We start from the raw sequence: 23,931 nt of genomic DNA, 5'->3' as shown, positions 1-23,931 counted from the left end.
CCTACTTGGTACATCAAACCCAACCAAGACCACCAGAAGCATATGCTCCACCAAAACCAGAGCCTGAACCACCTGCTCCTGCCCCTACAATAAAGACAGGGCCACAGTTACTCCGCTATCCATGGTACAAACCCTTCCCGCCACGTCGTTCAGAAATGCCACCTGTTCCTACAAAAGTCCCCCAGAGTACTACAGTTTCCACCTCTGCAGCTGTTGCTTGCCATTCAACCAAACATTTAGAAGAACCTGAACAAGACGTAAAACCTCAAGTGTCTGTGGTTCCATACCCATCAGTTATTAAGGGTCCTCCTATGAGACTACACTTTGATTCTCCCCAAATCACTTATCCTACCCCTTCATCCCCCAAATTTTCAGAAGTTGTTCACACTCCTGCCGCAATACATGCTCCCGTGATTCCAATTAGTTCGTCCCATGCACATTCTTTTCACTGTCCAATTTTCTGCCCTGGACCCCCTTCGGTTTTTTACCACCAGCACAACCATCACCATTTTGGTCATCCTCTTCAAATTTCTAATCTTGAAATTTCTAGTATGACTAAAATTACAGGCCAAACGCTGTCATCTCCCGTTATATCTCCTGGCTCAACTCGGTTTCCCCTTATTCAGGGCATGGGTTATAATTATGCCCCACTTTACTTAAAAGGTACAGCTGTACCACCAAGTTCAGATCATTCAGCAATGCAATATTTGGTGGAGAATCCCCTCATAAAGGATACTGATGCCCCTGATGCTTCAAAGCATTTGATAGGACCAACCACGTGCCCCTACTTTTTTAGGAAGTTGGACTCAATGGCTGATTCTCCACAGTCTAGAATGAAACCTGCAGATGTTGCTCCTATTATACCCCCTTCTAAGCTCCATTCAGGAACCTTACAAAATAGACCAGTTGCTGAACCCCTTGCCTATTCGGACCAAAGCTCAGACCCTGTAGTTAACCAGGCTGAGATGCAGCAACATTTTTCCCCATGGGGCCATGATGCGCAGCCAATGTTAGTTGCTCCAAATAATGTTCCTGCTTTTGAGAAATTGGTCCAGCAGGACATTGCTTTGAAACCTACAATGACTCCAACCCATGGCAAAAATGTATTTATGAATTATTGGTATCAAGCTGCCAATTCGAATGCCAGGCCCCCTATGCCTGATTCTCCCACGAGAGACTCTTTCACTCCGATGTCATCCAATCACAATCCATTTGAGCTGTCAAATGGGTCACCTCAAGCAGAGCAAACTCAAGGAGAAAACCCTCCACTGAATTTTCACCCCATGATGCAGATTCATGACTCTGTGCCAGAAATGAACCCTCAGCTGTATTTTCCTCCAAATGGAGAATCTGTGGTGCCTGTTTTTAGGGACTCAAAATTATTTGAGACACATTGGGTTCCTGCTGTTCAGTCTAACAAGGATGCTTTGCTGTCCAGCTCCCAAGCAGATGGTAGGTGAACCAGTTCTTGATGTACTGTAAAATTACCAAAGTGGTGCAGCGTAACTGAGGTTAAAGTGTCTTTTCTTTTGTTGAATGAATATATAGGTTATATGAGGCGTCCATCCCCTGTAGACTGAAGAATGTGGAGAGCTGGAAACAGTACAAACTACTAATAAAAGCATTTAAGAGACCAAAAAAAAAAAACTGTCATTGGCTTTTCTTTAAAGACTCTGGTTTTGTTACCCTTTTGGTTTGTTGGTTTATTTTTAAACTTTGTGTTGAACTCACTTTGAGTCCTTGTTAAGATAACAATCCAGTAAAAATCCAGTGAGTCTTGATGCACTAAGTTGTTCAGGTGGTTTTTACAAATAAGTTAAAGTTGTCATCCTTGCATGTACTTGATTTGAGCTAAATTTAGTTTTTTTTCTTTTTTTTTTTTTTTTTTTTAACAAATGTTTACACTTTGTGTTGGTGAATAATGGTGAATTCAGGCATAAATGCATACAAAAGTTTGGGGGTGCACCTTCCTACAGCCTTAATTTCAAAAGGGATGGTTCAACAAAAAATGTAAATGCTGTCATTAATTACTTACCCTCATGTCGTCCCAAACCTGTAAAGTCTTCAATCATCTTTGGAAGACAAATTAAGATATTTTTGATAATCCAAGAGCTTTCTGACCCTGCGTAGACTGCAATGCAACTGCCATGTTCAAGGGCCAGAAAAGTAGTAAGGACATCGTTAAAATGGTGTATGTGACCTCAGCGGTTCAACCCTAATGTTATGAAGCTACGAGAACACCGCATATTTATTAAAAAAATACTGGCACACATTTACGTTATACTGATAAACATTTTATTACAGCACCACAGTATAACACAGGCCCAGCCTTAAATGCTTTCATGACAAGAAGGCCAGTTTTGTTTATACATGTACCTAATTTGTTATAAAACTTTTACTTTTGACAAACTGCTCTTAGGAGATTGGTTGCAACCTCAGAACTCAAGACACATTAATGCTATCTATATAAGTTTATGAAACTTAACCAGATCAAAAATGTTTCTTTTTTCCTGGACAAATTGGAGCAATGAGAAGAGGTGCTTTGTCTGACACGGTTAGATCTGCTGCTGGTGCTGGCACTTCTGGTGCGACCTCCCTCTTGACAATAGGAGATACCTTTGGTGCCACCACGATCTCGGCTGATTCAAGGGATTCTGCAGAGAGCAGACCGGTTGATGAGGGGTCATGGAGCGCTGTCAGCTTATGATGCTTGAGGTCGTGGATGGTGGGGTTGTGCTGAGGTCCAAAGGTGTGTGCATGCAGAAGTTGTTGGACTCGCACTGTGGTGTTGCTAGCTGGGTCCACAGCTTGGGCCTGTCGTGAATAAAAGAATTGATAAAGTTTAAAAGTCTTTAACTCTTTGCTTTAACTTAAACTGAGTTTGAGGTTTAAAGATCAAGGATGTAGTTTCTGTGCCAGTAATAGTGGCAAAAAAGGTATCACTGGGGCAGCACTTTTTCAAAAGTATGTACCATTTAGTTGCTAATATCATGTCCACTTTATTTTATGATTCGTTTAATTTTTAGGGGCAAGCACCAAATGTTGTTGTTCTTCCACTCTGGAAGTATATGGCAGCCTATAGAATCTATCGCAGGAAAGTTATGAAATTTTGCACACAGATAGAGAAAAGTCTAAACATTAACCATAGCAAGTTTAGAATCTCTTACTCAAACTCTCTAGTACCATCACTTGTCCAAAGTTTCACTCATGTTTATGCTAATAACTTTTGAACCTGTCTTATGCATATTAATGCATATTGATATATACTTAAGCATATTGAGACTAAACTTGTGTTTTATAGTAACTCTGACCTGATGCTACCTGCACAGTTGTTTTGGCACAGCACCACCTAGTCGTTAGGAGATATGAAAAATGGCTATTTTTGCTTATAACTTCTGAATGGTTCGGCCAAAAAACGTGGCTCATTAGATTCTGTACAGCATGCCAAGTTGAACTATACTCAATTTTCCCATTTCAGCCATTGTGTCTGCCATTTTGAATTTTGTCACAAATTGCTATATTTTATGAATGCATTGGTGTATCTGTACAAAAGGCAGTATATCTTCAGCACCTGAAAAGTCTAGTGGCAGCACCATCTTGTGGTCAAAAGTTATAAAGAAATTTCCAGAAATGCTAATAACCTTTGAGTTTATTAGCCTATTGTGAATGAAACTGGTCTCAATATATTCTCTGAGTCATGCCGAGAACATAGATACCAATTTTACAATAGTTACCCGAACGTCCTGTCCGTCATTTTGATTTATGTTGAAAATGTCCTTTTTCGAACTCCTCCTAGACTGTTGGTCCAGTTTTCACCAAATTTGACTCAGATCATCTTCAGACCATGCTGACAAAAATGTATGGATTTCGTGTATATATCTAAAATGGTTATCGTTTAATGAATTTGCTGGTATCATGCCAAACTGCTTTTGAGACTGTATCTCTGCTAAACTTTGACGTATTGACCGTCATTTTGATTTATGTTGAAAATGTACTTTTTCAAACTCCTCCTAGACTATTAGTCCAATTTTTACCAAATTTGACTAAGATCAACTTCAGACCATGCTGACAAAAATTTATGGATTTTGTGTATATATCTAAAATGGTTGTCGTTTAATGAATTTGCTGGTATCATGCCACACTGCATCTGAGGCTGTATCTCTGCTAAACTTTGACATATTGACACCAAACTTTGTGTGTGCCATTTTCACCTCACTGACCACACCAAATCAATTCGGTAACAGCGCCACCTATTGGTCAATAGTGCTAATAGCCATTAATGATTAAATATTTAAAAACACTAATAACTTATACATATTAACTTATTGTAATGAAACTGGACTCAATATATTCTTTGGGTCATGCTGAAAACGTCAGTACCAATTATGCCATAGACAGCCAAACTTCCTGCCGTTCCTTTTTTGAGCTCCTCCTAGACTGTTGGTCTGATTTTTTACCAAAATTCAATCAGATTATCTTCAGACTGTGTTGACAAAAGAATATGAATTTTGTGTCGATGGACAAAACTGTTTCTGTATAGCACCGCAACGAATTTGAGGCATGATGCCAGACTACGTCTGAAGTTGTATCTCTGCAGAGCTTTGACACATTGACACAAAATTTTGTGTGTGCCATTGTCACCTTACACTGAACACACCACATCGATTTGATAAATCATATTACTAGTGGTTATATTTATGATTTTTCAGCCATTTTGACTAAAACCATCTTAAAATGGCTTCAATTACTCCAGTTGGTCTGATGTTTGCTAGGTTGCTTTTGTAGTGTTTGGCCCCTTAATTGCTGCTTGCAGCTACATTGTTGATCAGTAATCAACTTCTGACATAAATCCTTAAATTTAACATAAATCAAATTATTGATTTAAGTTTCAATATTAACATTGCTTTACATAACAAGTGCACATTGCATTAATATAAAAGAATAAAGAGGTATTTACTGGGCCAAAGATTTTGCAGTCAACATTGGTAGAACCTGCAGCCAGACAGAGTCCGTGGATCTAAAAATAGTCACAAATATGGATTAGACACTTTGAAGTCAACATGAAAGATGGTTCAACCCATTCTGCTTCTGTAATCTATGTGATTTCTGAGCAAAACAGGATATTACACAGGAAAAAATGGAGGACGAGACTTGATTTTATGCGTGGGATTTGAGTGGATCATGAAAATGGGCATGGTTTAAAAATGAAGAGGTCTTGGTGGAATAATCTGAAAAGTAAAGTCGCTTCAATGGTGGAACAGCAATGTCTTATGCACAATAGACTAGGAAAGTGTGTTTACAAAAGTAAATAGGGTGATTTAGTTTCATGTTGACTTTGATGCACAAACATTTACACAGTTGCACGCCAGCCAAGTCAGCCAAGTCTCTCTCTCAAAGATATTTCAATATTCTTACAGCAACGGTGTGATTCTGAGGGGTGCATGTATCGTCATCTTGACTTGTGCAGTTTGTCCCAATAATGGCATATTCTGCAAAGTATTTGGGCCCACCACTGACAATCTGCATAAAAGAAAATTAGAAAACAGCATTATTGTCTATTTGGAGCTTCATTATCTAAAGAAAATGTTTAGTATTCCATGTACGTTACCTGGGATCCCATGCGTCCAATTTCAAGGAGTGCAAACTTTGTGTTGTGAGTATTATTTTTATTGAAATAATCTAAAGAGTTTTCAATGAGCGCAAGGCCATCAGTGTCATTAAAAGGAAGGAGCTGAGGGCAGCCTAAGCATTCATCTTCGAATTCTAGACACACAAAAAAACAAAATGTCTCCTCTCTGCAATCAGATGACAACAAGTGAATTTGTTTTTCACAATGATTTGCGTTTTCCTCTTACCTGTTTCAGTTTTACACTTGAAGGCCACAACAGACAGACCTTGAGTTGTATTTGACAGGACAAAATCACAATCTGCCTCAACAGCCTAGAAGAGGACCAGAAAGACAAGACTTGGATATATCACCCAAAAATTTTAATTCTGTCATTAATTACTGACCCTCGTGTCATTACAAACCCGTAAGACCTTTGTTCGTCTTCGTAACACAAATTAAGATATTTTTGATGAAATCCAAGAGCTTTCTGACCCTGCTTAGACAGCATTATAACTACCATGATCAAGGTCCAAAAAAATTCCAAGATTGTGTTCAACCACAATTTAATGAAGCTACACTGCAAAAAATGCTTTTCTTACTTAGATTTATTGTCTTGTTTCCAGCCAAAATATCTAAAAATTCTTACATGAAGAAGGATTTTCTAGACAGGTAAAAAAAAAAATTATTATTTTCAGAAAAAAGTCAAAATTAAGTGCGTTTTTGCTTGAAACAAGCAAAATAATCTGCCAATGGGGTAAGAAAAGTAATCTTATTTTCTGTTTGATATAAGATTTTTTTTTTTTTTGCTTACCCTATTGGTAGATTATTTTGCTTGTTCTGAAAACAATAAAAAAAAAAAAAATTTTACTCATCTAGAAAATCCTTCTTGATTTAAGAATTTTTAGATATTTTGGCTGGAAACAAGACAAAAAATCTAAGTAAGAAAAACATTTTTTGCAGTGCTGCCAATGGGGCAAGAAAAATATTCTTGTTTTCTGTTTGAAACAAGATTTTTTTTTGCTTACCCCCACTAGCAGATTATTTTGCTTGTTCTAAGCGAAAACTCACCTAATTTTGACTTGTTTTTTCTGAAAACAAATAATTTTTACTTGCCTAGAACTTTTAGATATTCTTAGATATTTTGGCTGGAAACCAGACAAAAAAACTAATTAAGAAAAGCATTTTTTGCAGTGTACGAGAATATTTTTTGTGCATAAAAAAAACCTAAAATTACAGCTTTATTCAACCATTCTTCTTTGGTACTCTCAAAAATGGCACTAGGGTGCAAAAATTGTTGAATAAAGTCATTATTTTTGCGTTCTTTGTGCACAAAAAGTATTCTCATAGCTTTGCAAAATTACGGTTGAACCACTGATGTCACATGGACTATTTTAACAATGTCCTTACTGCTTTTCTGTGCCTTGAACGTGTCAGTTGTGTTGCTGTCTATGCAAGGTCAGAAAGCTCTCGGATTTCATCAAAAAATATCATTTATCAAGGTCTTACAGGTTTGGAACAACATGAGGGTGAGTAATTAATTACAGAATTTATATTATTGAATGAACTATCCCTTTAATAAATTGCAATATTTACAAAAGTACACATGAATTATAAAAAAATATATATAAAGTTCTTACCGTATAAATTTTTTGTCTGACTGGACAAAGGGCCACTGGTGTTGGATCCAAGACATGGCATGTTGTTTCCAGAAAATCTAGTTCCAGATGATATGTGTCGGCTTGAAGTGGCTACAAAATTACATTTGAGTAATACAGGTAGTAAAATGTTTTCAGTGATTGAATGAACAACATTAGTTTTATCACAACGTCAAATTCTGTATTCTTAAAACATTTCAATGGACAAAATAATCGTATAATACACTTTAAATTTTTAAAGCTAATGTTATCAACTTTCATGACTGCTAAAATCACGATCATCCGTATTCTTACCCTGGAGACGATCTTGATTTTGTCAATTTGATTCAGGACATATTTGTAACCGTGTGTGTGCTGAGCGTTGAGGAAATCCTGAGCCACCAGAGCCACTTCTTCAGCCTCCGGAGAGTCACAGGGAGGTAAGTCAATGCCAATGGTGGGCATCAACCCCTGCTCCCACGACCCCATTACCAGGAGCCCGAGAACAGTTAGGGTAGCGCAGAGCTGCATGCTGAACAGCAATAACCTGAACTCCTAAAGCGGACAGAAGGTAAACGGGTTTGGTTCACTCTACATATATATGCTGTACTTTAGTCTTGACCACATGGTCAATGTAAAGATGTCCTGGCTTCAGTTGCGTAAATGACACCAATGAACCATCTTTGGGTGCCAAAGTAAACGGAACTGTGCAATTTGAGTGGGTGTTCAAATTGAAGTTTGATTTGGGGAAGCAGGGGTGCTTTTAAACTTTGACCACGTCCTTGGTGATAAAACTAACTTGAATGGAGCCTGATTGTAAACATCCAGCTTTCCATTCAGTCAAGTTTTTTTTGAATGAGCTCATGTTTATTTGATCAAATAAAATCAGAAAAGCAGAAGCTTTTGATTTGACTGACTTTTTTGCAAAAGTTCAGTTAGAATTTAAACACTGACTTCTATACTTCTAAAAAATGTTTTTTGCTGTTTCTAGAGCTTATCGAACAACCAGCAATGAAAAGCAAACATAACTTCATGCAAACTTGTTTTTCGGACTCTATTTGGCTGACTATTGCAGAAATCCAGTTCAAGTACTGCACCAGTGGTCAACAACATGAGCGATGCTTGCAAACACGATTAAAAAATTCATAATTAATATTCAATTTTATAGTCTATATTTCTTTCGAATTTCATTTTGAGAAAGAACTAGAAACATTTAACTTAATCTCTTAATTTGAGACATTCTATCCATTCAGTTTGAAACATGTTGTTAATCTCAAAACTACAATATACACAGCTGCTGGCTAGAACAATATTACCATTTATTACAAAAATATTGGTAATGCTCTTATTAAAAGGCCAAAAGTTTACATACACCTTGCAGAGTCTGCAAAAATGTTCGAGGGATTCTTAATACTGTGTTGTTACCTGAATGATCCACAGCTGTGTTTTTTGTTCAGTGATAGTTGTTCATGAGTCCCTTGTTTGTCCTGAACAGTTAAACTGCCTGCTGTTCTTCAGAAAAATCCTTCAGGTCCCACAAATTCTTTGTTTTTTCATACATTTTGTGTATTTGAACCCTTTCCAACAATGAATATATAATTTTGAGATGCATCTTTTCACACTGAGGACAACTGATGGACTCATATGCAACTATTACAGAAGGTTCAAATGCTTACTGATGCTCCAGAAGGAAAAATGATGCATAAAGAGGAAGTGAAAACTTTTTGAATTGAAGAATCAGGGTAAATTTAATTTGTCACCTGGGAAATGTGCATATCTTCTGTAGCTTCTGAAGAGCAGTACAACATAAAAAAAATATATGATATTAGGCAAAATAAGAAAAATGGACACATCTTTATTCTGTTCAAAAGTTTTCACCCCCCCCCCCCCCAGCTCTTAATGCATCAGTGAGTGTTTAAACCTTCTGTATAGTTGCATATTATTCTCTCAGTTGTCCTCAGTGTGAAAAGATGCATCTCAAAATCGTACAGTCATTGTTGGAAAGGGTTCAAATACACAAAAATGATGTAAAACCAAAGATTTTGTGGGACCTGAAGGATTTTTCTGAAGAACAGCGGTCAGTTTAACTGTTCAGGACAAACAAGGGACTCATAAACAAATATCACTAAACAAAACAAAAAACCCCACACAGCTGTGGATCATTCAGGTAACAAAACAGTATTAAGAACCAAGTGTATGTAAACTTCTGAACAGGGTCATTTTTATAAATTCAATTATTTTTTCTTGTGGACTATATGTAAATGTATTCTATGTGAAGTATCTTACTCAGCTCAGTAGTAAACAAAAAATAACATGCATTTTGTATGATCCTTTTTATTTTGGTAAAATAATTAACATTTTGCAGATTTTGCAAGGTGTATGTAAACTTTTGACCTCAACTGTATATAGTTAAAAAAAAATTGCAAAAGAAATCTGATCATGAAAATTTGATAATGTACAATAAAGGTAAAATAATAGAAAGCTTAGGTAGTCATTTGATCACTGAGGTATACTGCCCTACAAAGCAAAAAGGCAGTAACTTCATTTTTGGTCAAAAATGAGTTATCATTTTCATGACATTCAAGGCATCCTTTGTTATGTGACAAAATATCTTATCTCAAATGTGTGTGATTTCGTGGCATCCTCATGGGACGGTTTTAACATTGGATAACAGGCTGGATGACAGGATAACTTTAAAGTCATTTTTCTCAGTTCTGCACTCGGCGTAGATACTGCCTTTTTGCTTTGTAGGGCAGTATAGAAGTCCAGGATTAAATATTGACTCCAGAAAAAAAGAAATAAGCATTTAATGATGTGCAAATCCATGAATATTAAACTGCTTTTCTTATCATGAGAATATGACAGTATTTTCATAACATTGGGCTTCATACATATTATAATTAGTGTTCTGCACACTTTATGAGAAACATTTTGAAAGCATTTTCAATAGATATTGAGGAAAAGGAAGGCACACGAAAAGCCTTTCACTGTCAGATCTAAGTTTTTTACTCTAAAATGTTTTATTTCCTCTGAATTATTATTCAGAAGCTGCTGTTTATAGCTGTGAATGCCAATCACATATTAGTTTTCTCTTTGAATGTTTCTTAAACTACACTTAGTACAAAAACAATGATTGCGACTTCCCATAATGGCCTTTAATAATATTTATCCACCTTATCATAAGAATGGACATGGCCATTTGTAAATTTAATGTGTCAGGCTTCCGGTCTCATTTACATTCAGCTATTTTTAGCAGTATAAAACAGCTTGCTTTGCTGCTTGATACTGCAAGCTGGTGTGTCTTACCATATTATTTTAATGTATATCTTAATTATGAACACAATGATTTATAGTGCAAACAGTTTTACCATTTTACTGCACTCCGTTATTCTTCTCCTTATTTCCCTAAGGTGGCTTATGAACCAGAAGTCTAACACAGTATCAGAAAATCTATTACAAAAAAAAGGTGAATAGGCCTTCATGTATTGTGTCCATTCAACATGAGTGTCTGAGAGGACACAGTTCTTAGTTCTAGTCATCATTGGCTGCATTCCACTCGACCTCTGGATCATCGTCTAAGCGCAAGATGAGGTATGACAACAGCTGGAAGATGTTCTGCCACAGGAGCAGAAACACATAGACGTAGAAGTCACTGACGTCGATCTGACAGTGATCGCCTGCAAAGCTCATCTCGCACACACACTGGAACCTGTTGATCAGGTTGCGGCAGAAGCCTCCATTCAGGCAGGGGTCAGACGCACATTCATCTAGCTCCAGCTCACACCTGTCAAAGAAATCAGTCATTTTAGACAAAGAGACTCACACAGTGAAGAGCAGTGCTTGAAGGCCATCTTACGGCGCATTCCAAGTAGGCAGAAAAACTAGCTTTTTACATTTTTTGAAAAAGGTTTCTAGCTCACTCCTTGTTTACAAGGCTATTGGATACTTTAAAGGGATAGTTCACCCAAAAATGAAAATTTGATGTTTATCTGCTGACCCCCAGGGCATCCAAGATCTAGGTGACTTTGTTTCTTCAGTAGAACACAGACAAAGATTTTTAACTCAAACCATTGCAGTCTGTTAGGCATTTAATGGCAGTGAATGGGCACCAAATCTTTCAAAGTAAAAAAAAAAAACATGCACAAACAAATCCAAATTACACCCTGCGGCTTGTGATGATACATTGTTGTCCTAAGACACGAAATGATCGATTTTTGCAAAAAACTAAACTGTATTTATATCAATATCCATCTGTCCTGAGCACGAGCTCAGCATCAAGCATGTTACACGTGTAGGCACTCTGGCGTAGTATACACAAATGATGGAAGAGGAAATCGGTGAATAGTCCCGGGATGAGTTCGCTCAAGCAAACGTAATCTTTTAGCTTTAAATCGGTTTGAACAATCAGGATAAGCGCAAGTAATTACCATTTTGAATAGCCGCTATACCCACAATCTCTGTGCTCTGTGTAAACAATGAGTGTCGTATAAACGCGTCAGATCGCTTCCGAAGTTTGCATATACTACGCCAGAGTGCGTTCACATGTAACGAGCCGGATGCTGAGCTTGTGCTCAGGACAGATGGACATTGCTGTGTATCAGAGGTAAAAAATGATATAAATACTGTTCATTTTCTCACAAAAGCTGATCGTTTCATGTCTTAGGACATCAATGTATCGTCACGAGCCGCAGGGTGTAATTTGGATTTGTCTGTGCATGTTTTTGTTTACTTTTAAAGGTTTGGTGCCCATTCACTGCCATTATATGCCCAACAGACTGCAACGGTTTGAGTTAAAAATCTTCGTTTGTGTTCTGCTGAAGAAACAAAGTCACCTACATCTTTAATGCCCTGGGGGTAAGCAGATAAACATCAAAGTTTCATTTTTGGGTGAATTACCCCTTTAAGTCTGATTGCACTGCATTGCAGTCAAACTAAAAATGATTCAGACACCAGACAGACACTAGAAACTTTTGAGATTTTTTTTTTTTTTTTACTAGTGGGTACAGGACACTATAGCACATTTATGTAAGTGAGGATAACGAAATAAAGTAAACTGTGATATATTATATCCAAAAATTCTTCACACAGTTGACTACCAGTAAAACTGATACAAAATTTAGGACCAAAAAGTATTCAGACACTTTGACCTGACCATGTTTTGCTTAAGTGTTTTTTCTTTAATTGGTAATGCTTTTAATTCTTTTATTGGTCAACAAAGTATTGATAGTTGTATAAATATTGTCATATTAACAGACTGAATTTTTGATTGATTATAATCCATTACATACCGTTCTATCAAAGTTATCTGACATTATCAAGATGAATTTGTTCTGACACAGTTTAACTCTGAGTTCTTCTCATATTTTATTACCATTTTCTAAACTATAGTGAATAAACTGTGTGAAGTAATGTGAGAAATGTTGAAGATGTCTGAATAAATTATGATCTGACTGTAGTTCTATTTCAAATAAACACTGCTCTTTTGAGCTTTCTATTCAACAAAGAAAGTTTCCACAAAAGCATTCAGCAGCACTATTTTCAACATTGGTATTAATGTTTCATGAGCACCAAATCAGCATATTAGAATGATTTCTACATTTTTTCAATGTTTTCACCTATTCTCTGTGGTATGACACAATTTAACCTCTGTGGGTTCATGTTCTTACCACTGTCCACTAAATCCTGGTAGACAGTCACAGTTATCCTCTACAGATGAGCAATTCCCACCATTGAAGCAACTGTAGTTCCATCTCTCGTTCCCACAGAAAGACACAGGAAGTTTAGGGAATCTAGAGAAAAATATGATAAAAGGATAACACTTAGTACAAACTTGTTCTATTAAGACATATGTGACCCTTGACCAAAAAAACTAATCATAAAGCTGAATAAATAAGCGCATTGATGTATGGTTTGTTAGGATAGGGCAATATCTGGCTGAGATACAACTATCTGAAAATCTGGAATTTGAGGGTGCAAAAAAACAAAACCGTCTTTAAAGTTGTCCAAATCAAGTTCTTAGTAATGCATGTTACTAATCAAAAAATAATTTTCTATATATTTACGGTAGGGGATTTATAAATATCTTCATAGAACATGATATTTACTTAATATCCTAATGATTTTTGGTATTCAAGAAAAATCTATAATTTTGACCCATAAAATGTATAATTTGCTCTTGCTACAAATATACCGGTGCTACTTAAGAGCAAGCAAGAAAGATTCTAATAGAGAAAAGCATATTTCACAGGTTTTTATTTCACTTCCCAACAGTATGTGAAAAGATAAGTTTGTCAGAATTCACAGCATTGATAAAACAGCAGGCCAAAAGTCCTTGGATGACCTACTCTTTCAAGTGAGGTACTAAAGTGCACATCTGATTTGTTTACTATCCCATGAGGCCACAGGAGTGGAGTTGTGAATGGCAGTGACGCAACTGTTGCTAAAAGTCACGACAATGACAACGTGACAAATGTAGTTTGTCTGGATTACTGTTAAACTGCACAGATTCATACTACATAGAACATTTTTTTATTCTTTGCATCCAACTAAAAAAGTTGTCATATATAGAATACGTGTACTGTACCTGAGAGCAATGAAAATAATGGAAGATTTTTGCAAGCCAAACAGAAATGCCTCTGCCTGTCAATTATTGTGCTTTTTCAGGTTTGCTTAATATTGGCAGGAGTTTTCAAACTTGTGGATACACCTAAAAAGTATGATTATGTAAGGGACTCTCTTTCTGACATGTAAAGGCAGTTATGCATTTTAATATTAATTGATACTGTCACAGAAAAACTATATTAAGAGTTATAAGAAGTACAGTATGGAGTACCACAAGGCTCTGTACTAGGACTGTTGCTTTTCACACTTTACATGTAAACATGGTGTTAGATTTCACTGTTATGATAATGATACTCTATATAACATACCAATTCACAAAACTCACGGAATGCATAGCTGATATAAAAAACTGGATGACTAGTAATTTCCTACTGCTAAATTCTGAAGAGGAAAAAATGCCTATGCGTGTCAATTAATGTGCTTGTTCAGGATTGCTAATATTGGCAGGCCTACAGCAGGGGTTTTCAAACATGTGGATACACCTGAAAAGTATGATCATGTGAGGGACTCACTTTCTAACATGTAATGGCAGTTATACATTTTAATATGAATTTCTACTGTTACAGAAAAACTACATTAAGAGTAATAAGAACAAGTACAGTATGGAGTACCACAAGGCTCAGTACAAGGACCGTTGTTTTCACACTTTACATGTTACCCATGGAAGATATCATCAGGAAACATGGTGTTAGATTTCACTGTTACGCTGATGATACTCTTTACAATAACCATTTAACGAAACTAACGAAATGCATAGTTGATATAAAAAACTGGATGACTAGTAATTTCCTGCTGCTAAATTCTGAAAAAAAAAATGCCTCTGCCTGTCAATTACTGTGCTTGTTCAGTTTTGCTAATATTGGCAGGCCTACAGCAGGGGTTTTCAAACTTGTGGATGCACCTGAAAAGTATGATCATGTGAGGGACTCTCTTTCTAACATGTAAAGGCAGTTATACATTTAAAGGTCCCATATTGTCAAAATCGAAATTTCCTGGCTTTTTTCATGATAACTGAGGTCTAGGGGCTATGTAACTACCATATGAGTTTCAAAACAGTCAATCCACAGTAAACTGCACACAGCCTGCTTAAAGTAGCTGTTCATTTTCACGAGCCACTGTGACTTCCCCAAAGATGTGACGTCCGATCTACTCAGTCACCGCCTTCAGTCACCACCCCGAGCACCAATCACGTCCCACCCTCCTTTTGTCAAACCCAGACAATATCGTGTCCATAACATTGCTACGCAACATCAACACGAAAACAAGTCGAGAAAACCCTGTTCAGTCGATAGATGTCGAAACTACATCATTGCACAGGCTTCAGAACAACGTGAATATAAGAGACCACTGGCACGTCAACTTCAGCCTCTTTCACACAGCGATTCCGGTAAATACACGGATAATGTTTCCCATGATTTGTTCCGGAGTTGTTTAATTTGGTTCATTCACAGTTGTTTTCCGGAATCTGTGCGTGCTTTACACACAACCCATAAAGACATGTGACGTTTGGATGTGAGATGTAATGCGACGCGTACGTTTCACTAAACTGAAACTAACCTGAACAAACTGTGCTTCAGCGCTGAACGTGAGGAGCTGGCTCTGCCCGATCGGCGCTTCATTCCACTTTGCACGTATTTTTTCGTTGTGAAGAGTCGCATGATAACGTGCATCATCACTACAACACTGCCTTTATGGTTCTGGCTTTTGTTCACACAGCGCTCGTTCCCGTAATTTTCCAGAATCAGCGCGCATTGTGAAAGGGGCTTTACTAAAGCAACAGTTATGTAGCTTACTGCATTCGGTGTTTGAAAAAGAAAAAACATTACTGATCGTTCTGAATGATCCTGTTGAGTATCAGCAGGCTAGGCTCTCTATGCTGCCCTCCAGAGGCAAAGTACAGTAACTACGCCAACACTGAAACTGAGAAAAATGCCTTTAAATTTTTTACACCAGCTAGTCAAACATGTTGAAACTCTGGTTTCTCTGAAACAGGACACAATTGAACCAGGAGACTTTGCCACAAGACAAAACAGTTGTCACAATGTCCATTTTAAGCCTTAACTCAATTTTGACCAAATGTGTAGTTACTGCGCTTTGCCTTTGGAGGGCAGTATGGCTCTGGGCTCGGCTAAAGCATACATGACCGTAGTTAACTGTGGTTGGCCTGGATGTGCGTCAATCAGAAAACAACAGCCCAATCAGAAGAAAGGCTCATGAATATTAATTAGATGGGCCAACTAAATGATGAGGCGCCATACTGATCACAAGTGTACAGTCGTGGCCAAAAGTTTTGAGAATGACACAAATATTAGTTTTCACATAGTTTGCTGCTAAACTGCTTTTAGATCTTTGTTTCAGTTGTTTCTGTGATGTACTGAAATATAATTACAAGCACTTCATATGTTTCAAAGGCTTTTATCGACAATTACATGACATTTATGCAAAGAGTCAGTATTTGCAGTGTTGGCCCTTCTTTTTCAGGACCTCTGCAATTCGACTGGGCATGCTCTCAATCAACTTCTGGGCCAAATCCTGACTGATAGCAACCCATTCTTTCATAATCACTTCTTGGAGTTTGTCAGAATTAGTGGGTTTTTGTTTGTCCACCCGCCTCTTGAGGATTGACCACAAGTTCTCAATGGGATTAAGATCTGGGGAGTTTCCAGGCCATGGACCCAAAATTTCAACGTTTTGGTCCCTGAGCCACTTAGTTATCACTTTTGCCTTATGGCACGGTGCTCCATCGTGTTGGAAAATGCATTGTTCTTCACCAAACTGTTGTTGGATTGTTGGAAGAAGTTGCTGTTGGAGGGTGTTTTGGTACCATTCTTTATTCATGGCTGTGTTTTTGGGCAAAACTGTGAGTGAGCCCACTCCCTTGGATGAGAAGCAACCCCACACATGAATGGTCTCAGGATGCTTTACTGTTGGCATGACACAGGACTGATGGTAGCGCTCACCTTTTCTTCTCCGGACAAGCCTTTTTCCAGATGCCCCAAACAATCGGAAAGAGGCTTCATCGGAGAATATGACTTTGCCCCAGTCCTCAGCAGTCCATTCGCCATACTTTTTGCAGAAGATCAATCTGTCCCTGATGTTTTTTTTTTTTTTTGGAGAGAAGTGGCTTCTTTGCTGCCCTTCTTGACACCAGGCCATCTTCCAAAAGTCTTGGCCTCACTGTGCGTGCAGATGCGCTCACACCTGCCTGCTGCCATTCCTGAGCAAGCTCTGCACTGGTGGCACTCCGATCCCGCAGCTGAATCCTCTTTAGGAGACGATCCTGGCACTTGCTGGACTTTCTTGGACGCCCTGAAGCCTTCTTAAAAAGAATTGAACCTCTTTCCTTGAAGTTCTTGATGATCCTATAAATTATTGATTTAGGTGCAATCTTAGTAGCCACAATATCCTTGCCTGTGAAGCCATTTTTATGCAACGCGATGATGGCTGCACGCGTTTCTTTGCAGGTCACCATGGTTAACAATGGAAGAACAATGATTTCAAGCATCACCCTCCTTTTAACATGTCAAGTCTGCCATTCAAACCCAATCAGCCTGACATAATGATCTCCAGCCTTGTGCTCGTCAACATTCTCACCTGAGTTAACAAGACGATTACTGAAATGATCTCAGCAGGTCCTTTAATGACAGCAATGAAATGCAGTGAAAAGTTTTTTTCGGGATTAAGTTAATTTTCATGGCAAAGAAGGACTATGCAATTCATCTGATCACTCTTCATAACATTCTGGAGTATATGCAAATTGCTATTATAAAAACTTAAGCAGCAACTTTTCCAATTTCCAATATTTATGTAATTCTCGAAACTTTTGGCCACGACTGTAGTATGGAGTACCACAAGGCTCAGTACTAGGACCGTTGCTTTTCACGTGTTATCCTTGGGAGATATCATCAGGAAACATGGTGTTAGCTTACTGTTATTTTTTCTTGGGCCAACAAAGCATACCAATTAATGGAATACATAGTTGATATATAAAAAAAACTGTATGACTAATAAACTGCTAAATTCTGCCTGTCAATTACTGTGATTGGTCAGGTTTGCTTATATTGGCAGGCTTACAGCAGGGGTTTTTAAACTTTTGGATGCCAAGGAAATTATGATCATGTGAGGGACCCCCTTCCTAACTTGTAAGGACAGCTATACATTTAAATATTAATTGATACTGTTAGAGAAAAACATTAATAAGCATTATAAGAACAACAATATATTGCCCCCTAAATATAATAATAATAATAATGCTTTTTATATTGTCACTGTTCTACAGAATTAAAATAGCATCATAATGGAATAAAATATTTGTTATTATTTTCATTTTTGATGTTTACAAATCTGAATGAAACAGTAAAAATTGATAACTTACTGTAGGGTTATGACTATGGTTATAATTTTCTGTTACTACATGATGGGGTATCATATCTTTCATTCACAAGTGCAAAATGGAGTACCACAAGGCTCAGTACTAGGACCGCTGCTTTTCATGTTTTCACATGTTATCCTTGGGAGATATCATCAGGAAACATGGTGTTAGCTTTCACTTTAATGCTGATGATACTCAGATCTAAATTTCTTTGTGGCCTGACAAAGCATACCAATTCACAAAACTAAAGAAATGCATAGTTAATATAACAAACTGGATGACAAGTAATTTCCTACTGCTAAAAAAAACCCCAGAGGTGTTAATTATCAGAACAAAAACATCTGCATGTAATAACATTGAACACTGTCTAACACAAGATGGCTGCTCTGACAATCAGTTAGGAACCTATGTGCGTTATTTGATAGCAATCATTCCTTCAAAATCCACATTTCTAGCATTGTAAAAATGCATTTTTCCAACTTAAAAATATATTTTAATTACGACCTATATGCACAATGTCAAATGCAGAAACTTTAATTTATGCGTTCATGACCTCAAGGTCAGATTATTGTAATGTTGTACTGGGTGGTTGCTCTGTGCACATACTAAACAAACTTCAGCTGGTCCAAAAACGAAGCAGCTAGAGTTTTTACTAGAACCAGGAAGTTTGACCATATTAGCCTGGTTCTGTCAACACTGCACTGGCTATAGACCAATTATATGTTTGTAAATATTCAGGATGAGCGTGCATCATGGTTGCAGAAAACCCAGGAGAGATAGCCTTTACGGCTAGAGAATCACACAGATACGGTACAAAATATTTAGATTTTAAAAAAGGGTTATAGCTTGTCACCCAGTGATAAGCACTGTTATTCAATGAAATTGACGTTAGATAGTAGGATAGTCTTACAGATTTGAAACAGGGATGACATTTTTTTATCTGGCAGTAGAAAACTCAAAATTTTTGAGTTAAATTGAGATATAAAGTTCGAATTAGGAGATATAAACTTGCATTTGTGAGGAAAAAAGTGTAAATTGTGAGATAAAACAAAAAAAAAATATTATGTAAAAATGTTAATAGTAACAGGTTTAAATAATATTCATGCTTTAACTATAGACCTTTTTCCTGAGTAAACGATGAGTTACGAATTCTAACGTCAGATTGAATGCTTTTCTGTTCCGGTTTCCATAGGGACCCATTCAAATAGCGTCCATCTGTTTTTAATGTAGCTAACGTCCGCTGCTTCGTGTCATCTACACACTCATTAAAGTGAGGCACTGACCAATGACGGTCATTGCGACATTGCCAAGTGATGGCGCTATGGAGCCATGTGCTTTTTAAAAACATTTTAATAGGTTTAACATTAGTTTATTAGCTCAGAATATACCCTAATTTGACTAGAAACAATGCAGACCGGAAATGCAAAGCATTCTTTCAGTTAAGAGTCGGACTAACTTCCGTGTTCAGGAAAAACGTCTATAGGGCTGACACAATATGTCCCCCATGAACAGCATATGTGAATATTATGTAGACATATTGTTTACTTTACATCATATGTATGCTTTAAAAGTAGAGTAATCATAGCATTTTCCATCCATAGTATGTTTGTTTAAACATCTGTGTTTAACTTCAAACTGCGTCTTTGATGACAGTATTCTATAAAAAATTATTTTCATTCCGATTTTGATATCAAAAGGCACAAAAATATATTTTTTCTCTTATTCCATGGATTTGACCTGTTTACCTCCACTTGTTACAAGTGTTTTTATGCAATTCCTGCAACCACTATGTGCACGCAGCTGCAAGTTACGTCTGTGATGTCTACTCTAAATTGGTCTATTGAACATTGAATACATTTTAAAATCTTATAAAGCCCATAAGGGTTTAGCTCATCAGTACCTGAGTGAGCTCTTATCATATTATAGTCTTTCACATTTACTGTTTTCTCAAAACTCTGTCCATTTGATAATACCTAAAATGTCAAAATCTGCTGCGGGTGGCAGATCCTTTTAATATTTACTGGCCAAACTCTGGAACAATCTAACTCTCTGGAATACTTGACACGATGTCACAACATTCTGAGGTGTGTTTTTCCCCAATAATAACCATCATCATTAGCAATGGCGAATAACACAGGTATTTGAGGCTGGTGCATCTTTCACATCACACTGTAGGAGTTGCTCTCATTTCATTGAAATGCAAATGCTATCACCTTGAACCTCAGTTATTGACAATTTACTGTAAAATAAAACCAAAGGACTTTAGTATTACAGTTTTTCTCGATTGCTAACACTCAATTCATGAAACAGTTCAGCATTTTCTCTCAACTATAAACACTACTCACCAACTTGTGCAAACTTCAGACTTCCAGGTCAAAGTCAAACATTTTAGTTAAAAACACATTCTCTTTTGTCAAACTTTGGCCTCTGGTGACACACAAACACTAGTGAGATCAATTCAAAACACTGTTACAAAAACCTCCTTGTGTGAATCAGGAATCCTTTTGCTAGTCAATGTCTCTTACAGTATACAGCATAAATAGAGGGGTGCAGATACAGTAAGATTCAGCAATAAACTTTAAGAAAATTTACTTTCATTACACTGCTGTAAAATTATCTTACAGTGGATGAAAATAACTAGAGGAGAAAAGTTCATTACAGTGCCAAGTTGCATTACAGTTTTGGTAATATCCCTATTTGTCATACTATAGCAGTTTCTTAGTCTTCTGACAAAAGACATTATCTGCCTCACCTAGAAAGTCAACTCTCAGAGGTAATCATATTGTGTGTTTATGTTTTCTATACAAGAACATGGTTAAACCTGTGCAAAATGATGTTGTTCTTGTGTAGAGTTTTTCAGAAAAAACTTTGCAAATTGAAACACGTGTAAAAGCAGGTGAAATGTGTTAAAAGTTTTGTCTTTGTTTCGAGAACTCTATGAATGTTTTGGAAAATTGGGCCAGATGAATCAGTTATAGTGTGTTAGCAATCGAGGAAAACTGTAATAGTAGGGCGGCGGTAATATTATTTAAGTGTTTGTCTTACAATTGTTTTGCAGTGTTGGGGGTAACGCATTAGAAGTAATGCAAGTTACTTAATAATATTATTTTTTTCCAAGTAACGAGTAAAGTAATGCATTACTTTTTAATTGACATGAAAATATCTGAGTTACTTTTCAAATAAGTAACGCCAGTTTTTGATTAAAATCTCTCCTGACCCCATGCTGAGAGAAATTGTGAGTAAGATGTTACTTTAGTTCTAGAATAAATGTGAACATGCATTAATTAATCTCATTTACTAAAAAACAGATAAAGTATTCCTCAAAATTAATAAAAACTGTGAAATTCAACGCAAACCTGCAATAGCTAAATATGTTAAATAATACAAATATCCTTTATGTATTTATTAACCAATGTCTTCGCTACCGACCTTCGATGATCCAATTCATCCGTACTAATAAGCAAAAATGACTCAAGATAATCTAACATTTGTTTTCCTTTTTTTATTGCTGAAGAGTTGACATTATTTCTTCTGCGGTCTACTGTACACACGTGAATTTACTTTTCTCTAAGCCTGAGACTTTTGGTGTAAAAAGGCTTTTACATTTGCCAAAAATACAACTTTTTATATTAAAAACAAACAAGCAAGTCCTGCCCAGATTAAAAAGTAACGGAAAAGTAATTAGTTACTTTTTTTTAAAGTAACTTTCCCCAACACTGTTGTTTTGTATGCTGTAATAAATCTTAAGGTAACAAACAGGTAAGATTTTAAATGCCGTCTTAATTGATTTGGTGAAAAGCTGTGTAATGTGATATGACTGTACATTGTGCCGTAAATTTCCATTTTGTCTAAACTTATTTGTTCACCTATGCTCAAGGCCGTTTGTTAGGAACTGTTGTTCATTATGGAAGCTTTGCCTTTAAAAAATTAATGAATTATTTCCATTTAAATCACTATTTCGTGCCCATTACATATAATTAATATATATTTTAAGAAGTCAAACTCACGGAAACCTGTCGATATACCATGGAAGTTCTGGAACTCTCTCCCTGGAAGAGAAATGAAACATTACATGCATGCATATCTAAGAATATCACCATTTCAAGATATTGCTGAAGACTTCATCTGCCAAAATACTGTACATTGCCAGCACTATCGAAAATAAAGGGTGCAAAAGGGTGTTTCTGCAGTGATTCCATAGAAGAGCAGTTTTTGGTTCCCCAAAGAACCTTTCAGGGAACAGTTTTTAAATAAACAATTTTGAAGAACATTTAATAAATCTAAAGAACCTTTTTCCATTAGAAAATAAAATGTTTGCATTTGAAAGGTTTCATGGATGTTCATGGTTCTTCATGGAACCATCGATGCCAATCCACGTTTTTTCTATTTGTAAATTTAATGGGTCAGGCTTCAGGTCTATTTTTAGCTGTACAAAACAGCTTGTTTTGTTGCTTGATATTGCAAATTGTGTCCTTGGAATACAAAACCAGTAGCAGTGTTATTTGTAGCAATAGCCAAAAATACATTGTATGGGTCAAAGTTATCAATTTTTCTTTTATGCAAAAAATTATTAGAATATTAACTAAAGATCATGTTCCATGAAGATTTAGTCAATTCCCTACCAAATACAGTGGTGTGAAAAAGTGTTGGCCCCCTTCCTGATTTTTTATTTTTTTTGCATGTTTGTCACTCTTAAATGTTTCAGATCATCAAACTAATTACAACTCCCCCCTCCCCCCCTTACACCATAACTGTGGTTCATCAGACCTGAGTTCAGTTTCTCTTGCCACACCCTGGCCTGATTACTGCCACACCTGTTCGCAATCAAGAAATCACTTAAATCCAGCAAACCACAGCGAGAGCCATTGTCCACAAATGGCGAAAACTCGGAAAAGTGGTGAACCTTCCAAAATTAGCTGAAAAGCACAGCAACGACTCATCCAAGAGGTCACAAAAGACCCCACAACAACATCTAAAGAACTGCAGGCCTCTGTTGCCTCAGTTAAGGTCAGTGTTCATGACTCCACCATAAGAAAGAGACTGGGCAAAAATGGCCTGCATGGCAGAGTTCCAAGACGAAAACCGCTGCTGAGCAAAAAGAACATAAAAGCTCGTCTCAGTTTTGCCAGAAAACATCTTGATTATCCACAAAGCTTTTGGGAAAATACTCTGTGGACTGACGAGACAAAAGTTGAACTTTTTGGAAGGTGTGTGTCCCATTACATCTGGCGTAAAAGTTACACAGCATTTCAGAAAAAGAACATCATACGAACAGTAAAATACGGTGGTGGTAGTGTGATGGTCTGGGGCTGTTTTGCTGCTTCTGGACCTGGAAGACTTGCTGTGATAAATGGAACCATGAATTCTGCTGTCTACCAAATAATCCTGAGGAACAATGTCTGGCCATCTGTTCGTGACCTCAAGCTGAAGCGAACTTGGGTTCTGCAGCAGGACAATGATCCAAAACACACCAGCAAATCCACCTCTGAATGGCTGAAGAAAAATAAAATGAAGACTTTGGAGTGGCCTAGTCAAAGTCCTGACCTGAATCCTTTTGAGATGCTGTGGCATGACCTTAAAAAGGCAGTTCATGCTCGAAAACTCTCCAATGTGGCTGAATTACAACAATTGTGCCAAGATGAGTGGGCCAAAATTCCTGCACAGCGCTGTAACAGACTCATTGCAAGTTATCGCAA

The 23,931-nt window shown here is 37.0% G+C and overlaps 2 protein-coding genes across 2 annotated transcripts in view; both read right to left on the bottom strand.

The window, feature by feature from the left end:
* Nucleotides 1-2,272: 2,272 nt before the first annotated feature.
* On the bottom strand, nucleotides 2,273-7,827 carry ahsg2 (alpha-2-HS-glycoprotein 2). Its single transcript, XM_073849537.1, has 7 exons — nucleotides 7,558-7,827; nucleotides 7,246-7,356; nucleotides 5,856-5,940; nucleotides 5,609-5,763; nucleotides 5,416-5,520; nucleotides 4,958-5,017; nucleotides 2,273-2,814 (listed from the first exon to the last, which is right to left on the bottom strand). Exons 1-7 carry the CDS (start codon nucleotides 7,771-7,773, stop codon nucleotides 2,491-2,493), a joined length of 1,056 nt encoding a protein of 351 aa, XP_073705638.1. The 5' UTR covers nucleotides 7,774-7,827; the 3' UTR covers nucleotides 2,273-2,490.
* Nucleotides 7,828-10,033: 2,206 nt separating this feature from the next.
* Nucleotides 10,034-23,931, bottom strand: part of LOC141344335 (protein crumbs homolog 1-like) — a 30,054-nt gene continuing 16,156 nt past the window's right edge. Inside the window, exons 6-8 of the mRNA XM_073849204.1 lie at nucleotides 22,243-22,284; nucleotides 12,909-13,031; nucleotides 10,034-11,026 (exon numbers count right to left, since the gene is read on the bottom strand). Coding sequence (XP_073705305.1) covers nucleotides 10,774-11,026; nucleotides 12,909-13,031; nucleotides 22,243-22,284 — 418 coding nt within the window. The 3' untranslated portion in view covers nucleotides 10,034-10,773. The remainder of the gene's footprint in view (nucleotides 11,027-12,908; nucleotides 13,032-22,242; nucleotides 22,285-23,931) is intronic.

Source organism: Garra rufa, chromosome 10, assembly GCF_049309525.1.
Source record: "Garra rufa chromosome 10, GarRuf1.0, whole genome shotgun sequence".
Taxonomy (NCBI): Eukaryota; Metazoa; Chordata; class Actinopteri; order Cypriniformes; family Cyprinidae; genus Garra; species Garra rufa.
The sequence above is the reverse complement of the archived record's forward strand: the minus strand, read 5'-3'. Positions and strand labels throughout refer to the sequence as shown.

Bases quoted from the DNA above. Each gene is read 5' to 3' on its own strand.
- ahsg2 (XM_073849537.1), bottom strand. From the start codon at position 7,773: ATGCAGCTCTGCGCTACCCTAACTGTTCTCGGGCTCCTGGTAATGGGG. The intron at 5,941-7,245 runs GTAAGAACTTTA...GTCCTCTTCTAG, and splicing joins TCAGACAAAAAATTTATACG to GCTGTTGAGGCAGATTGTGA. The intron at 5,018-5,415 runs GTAAGAATATTG...GACTATTTTTAG, and splicing joins CTCAGAATCACACCGTTGCT to ATCCACGGACTCTGTCTGGC.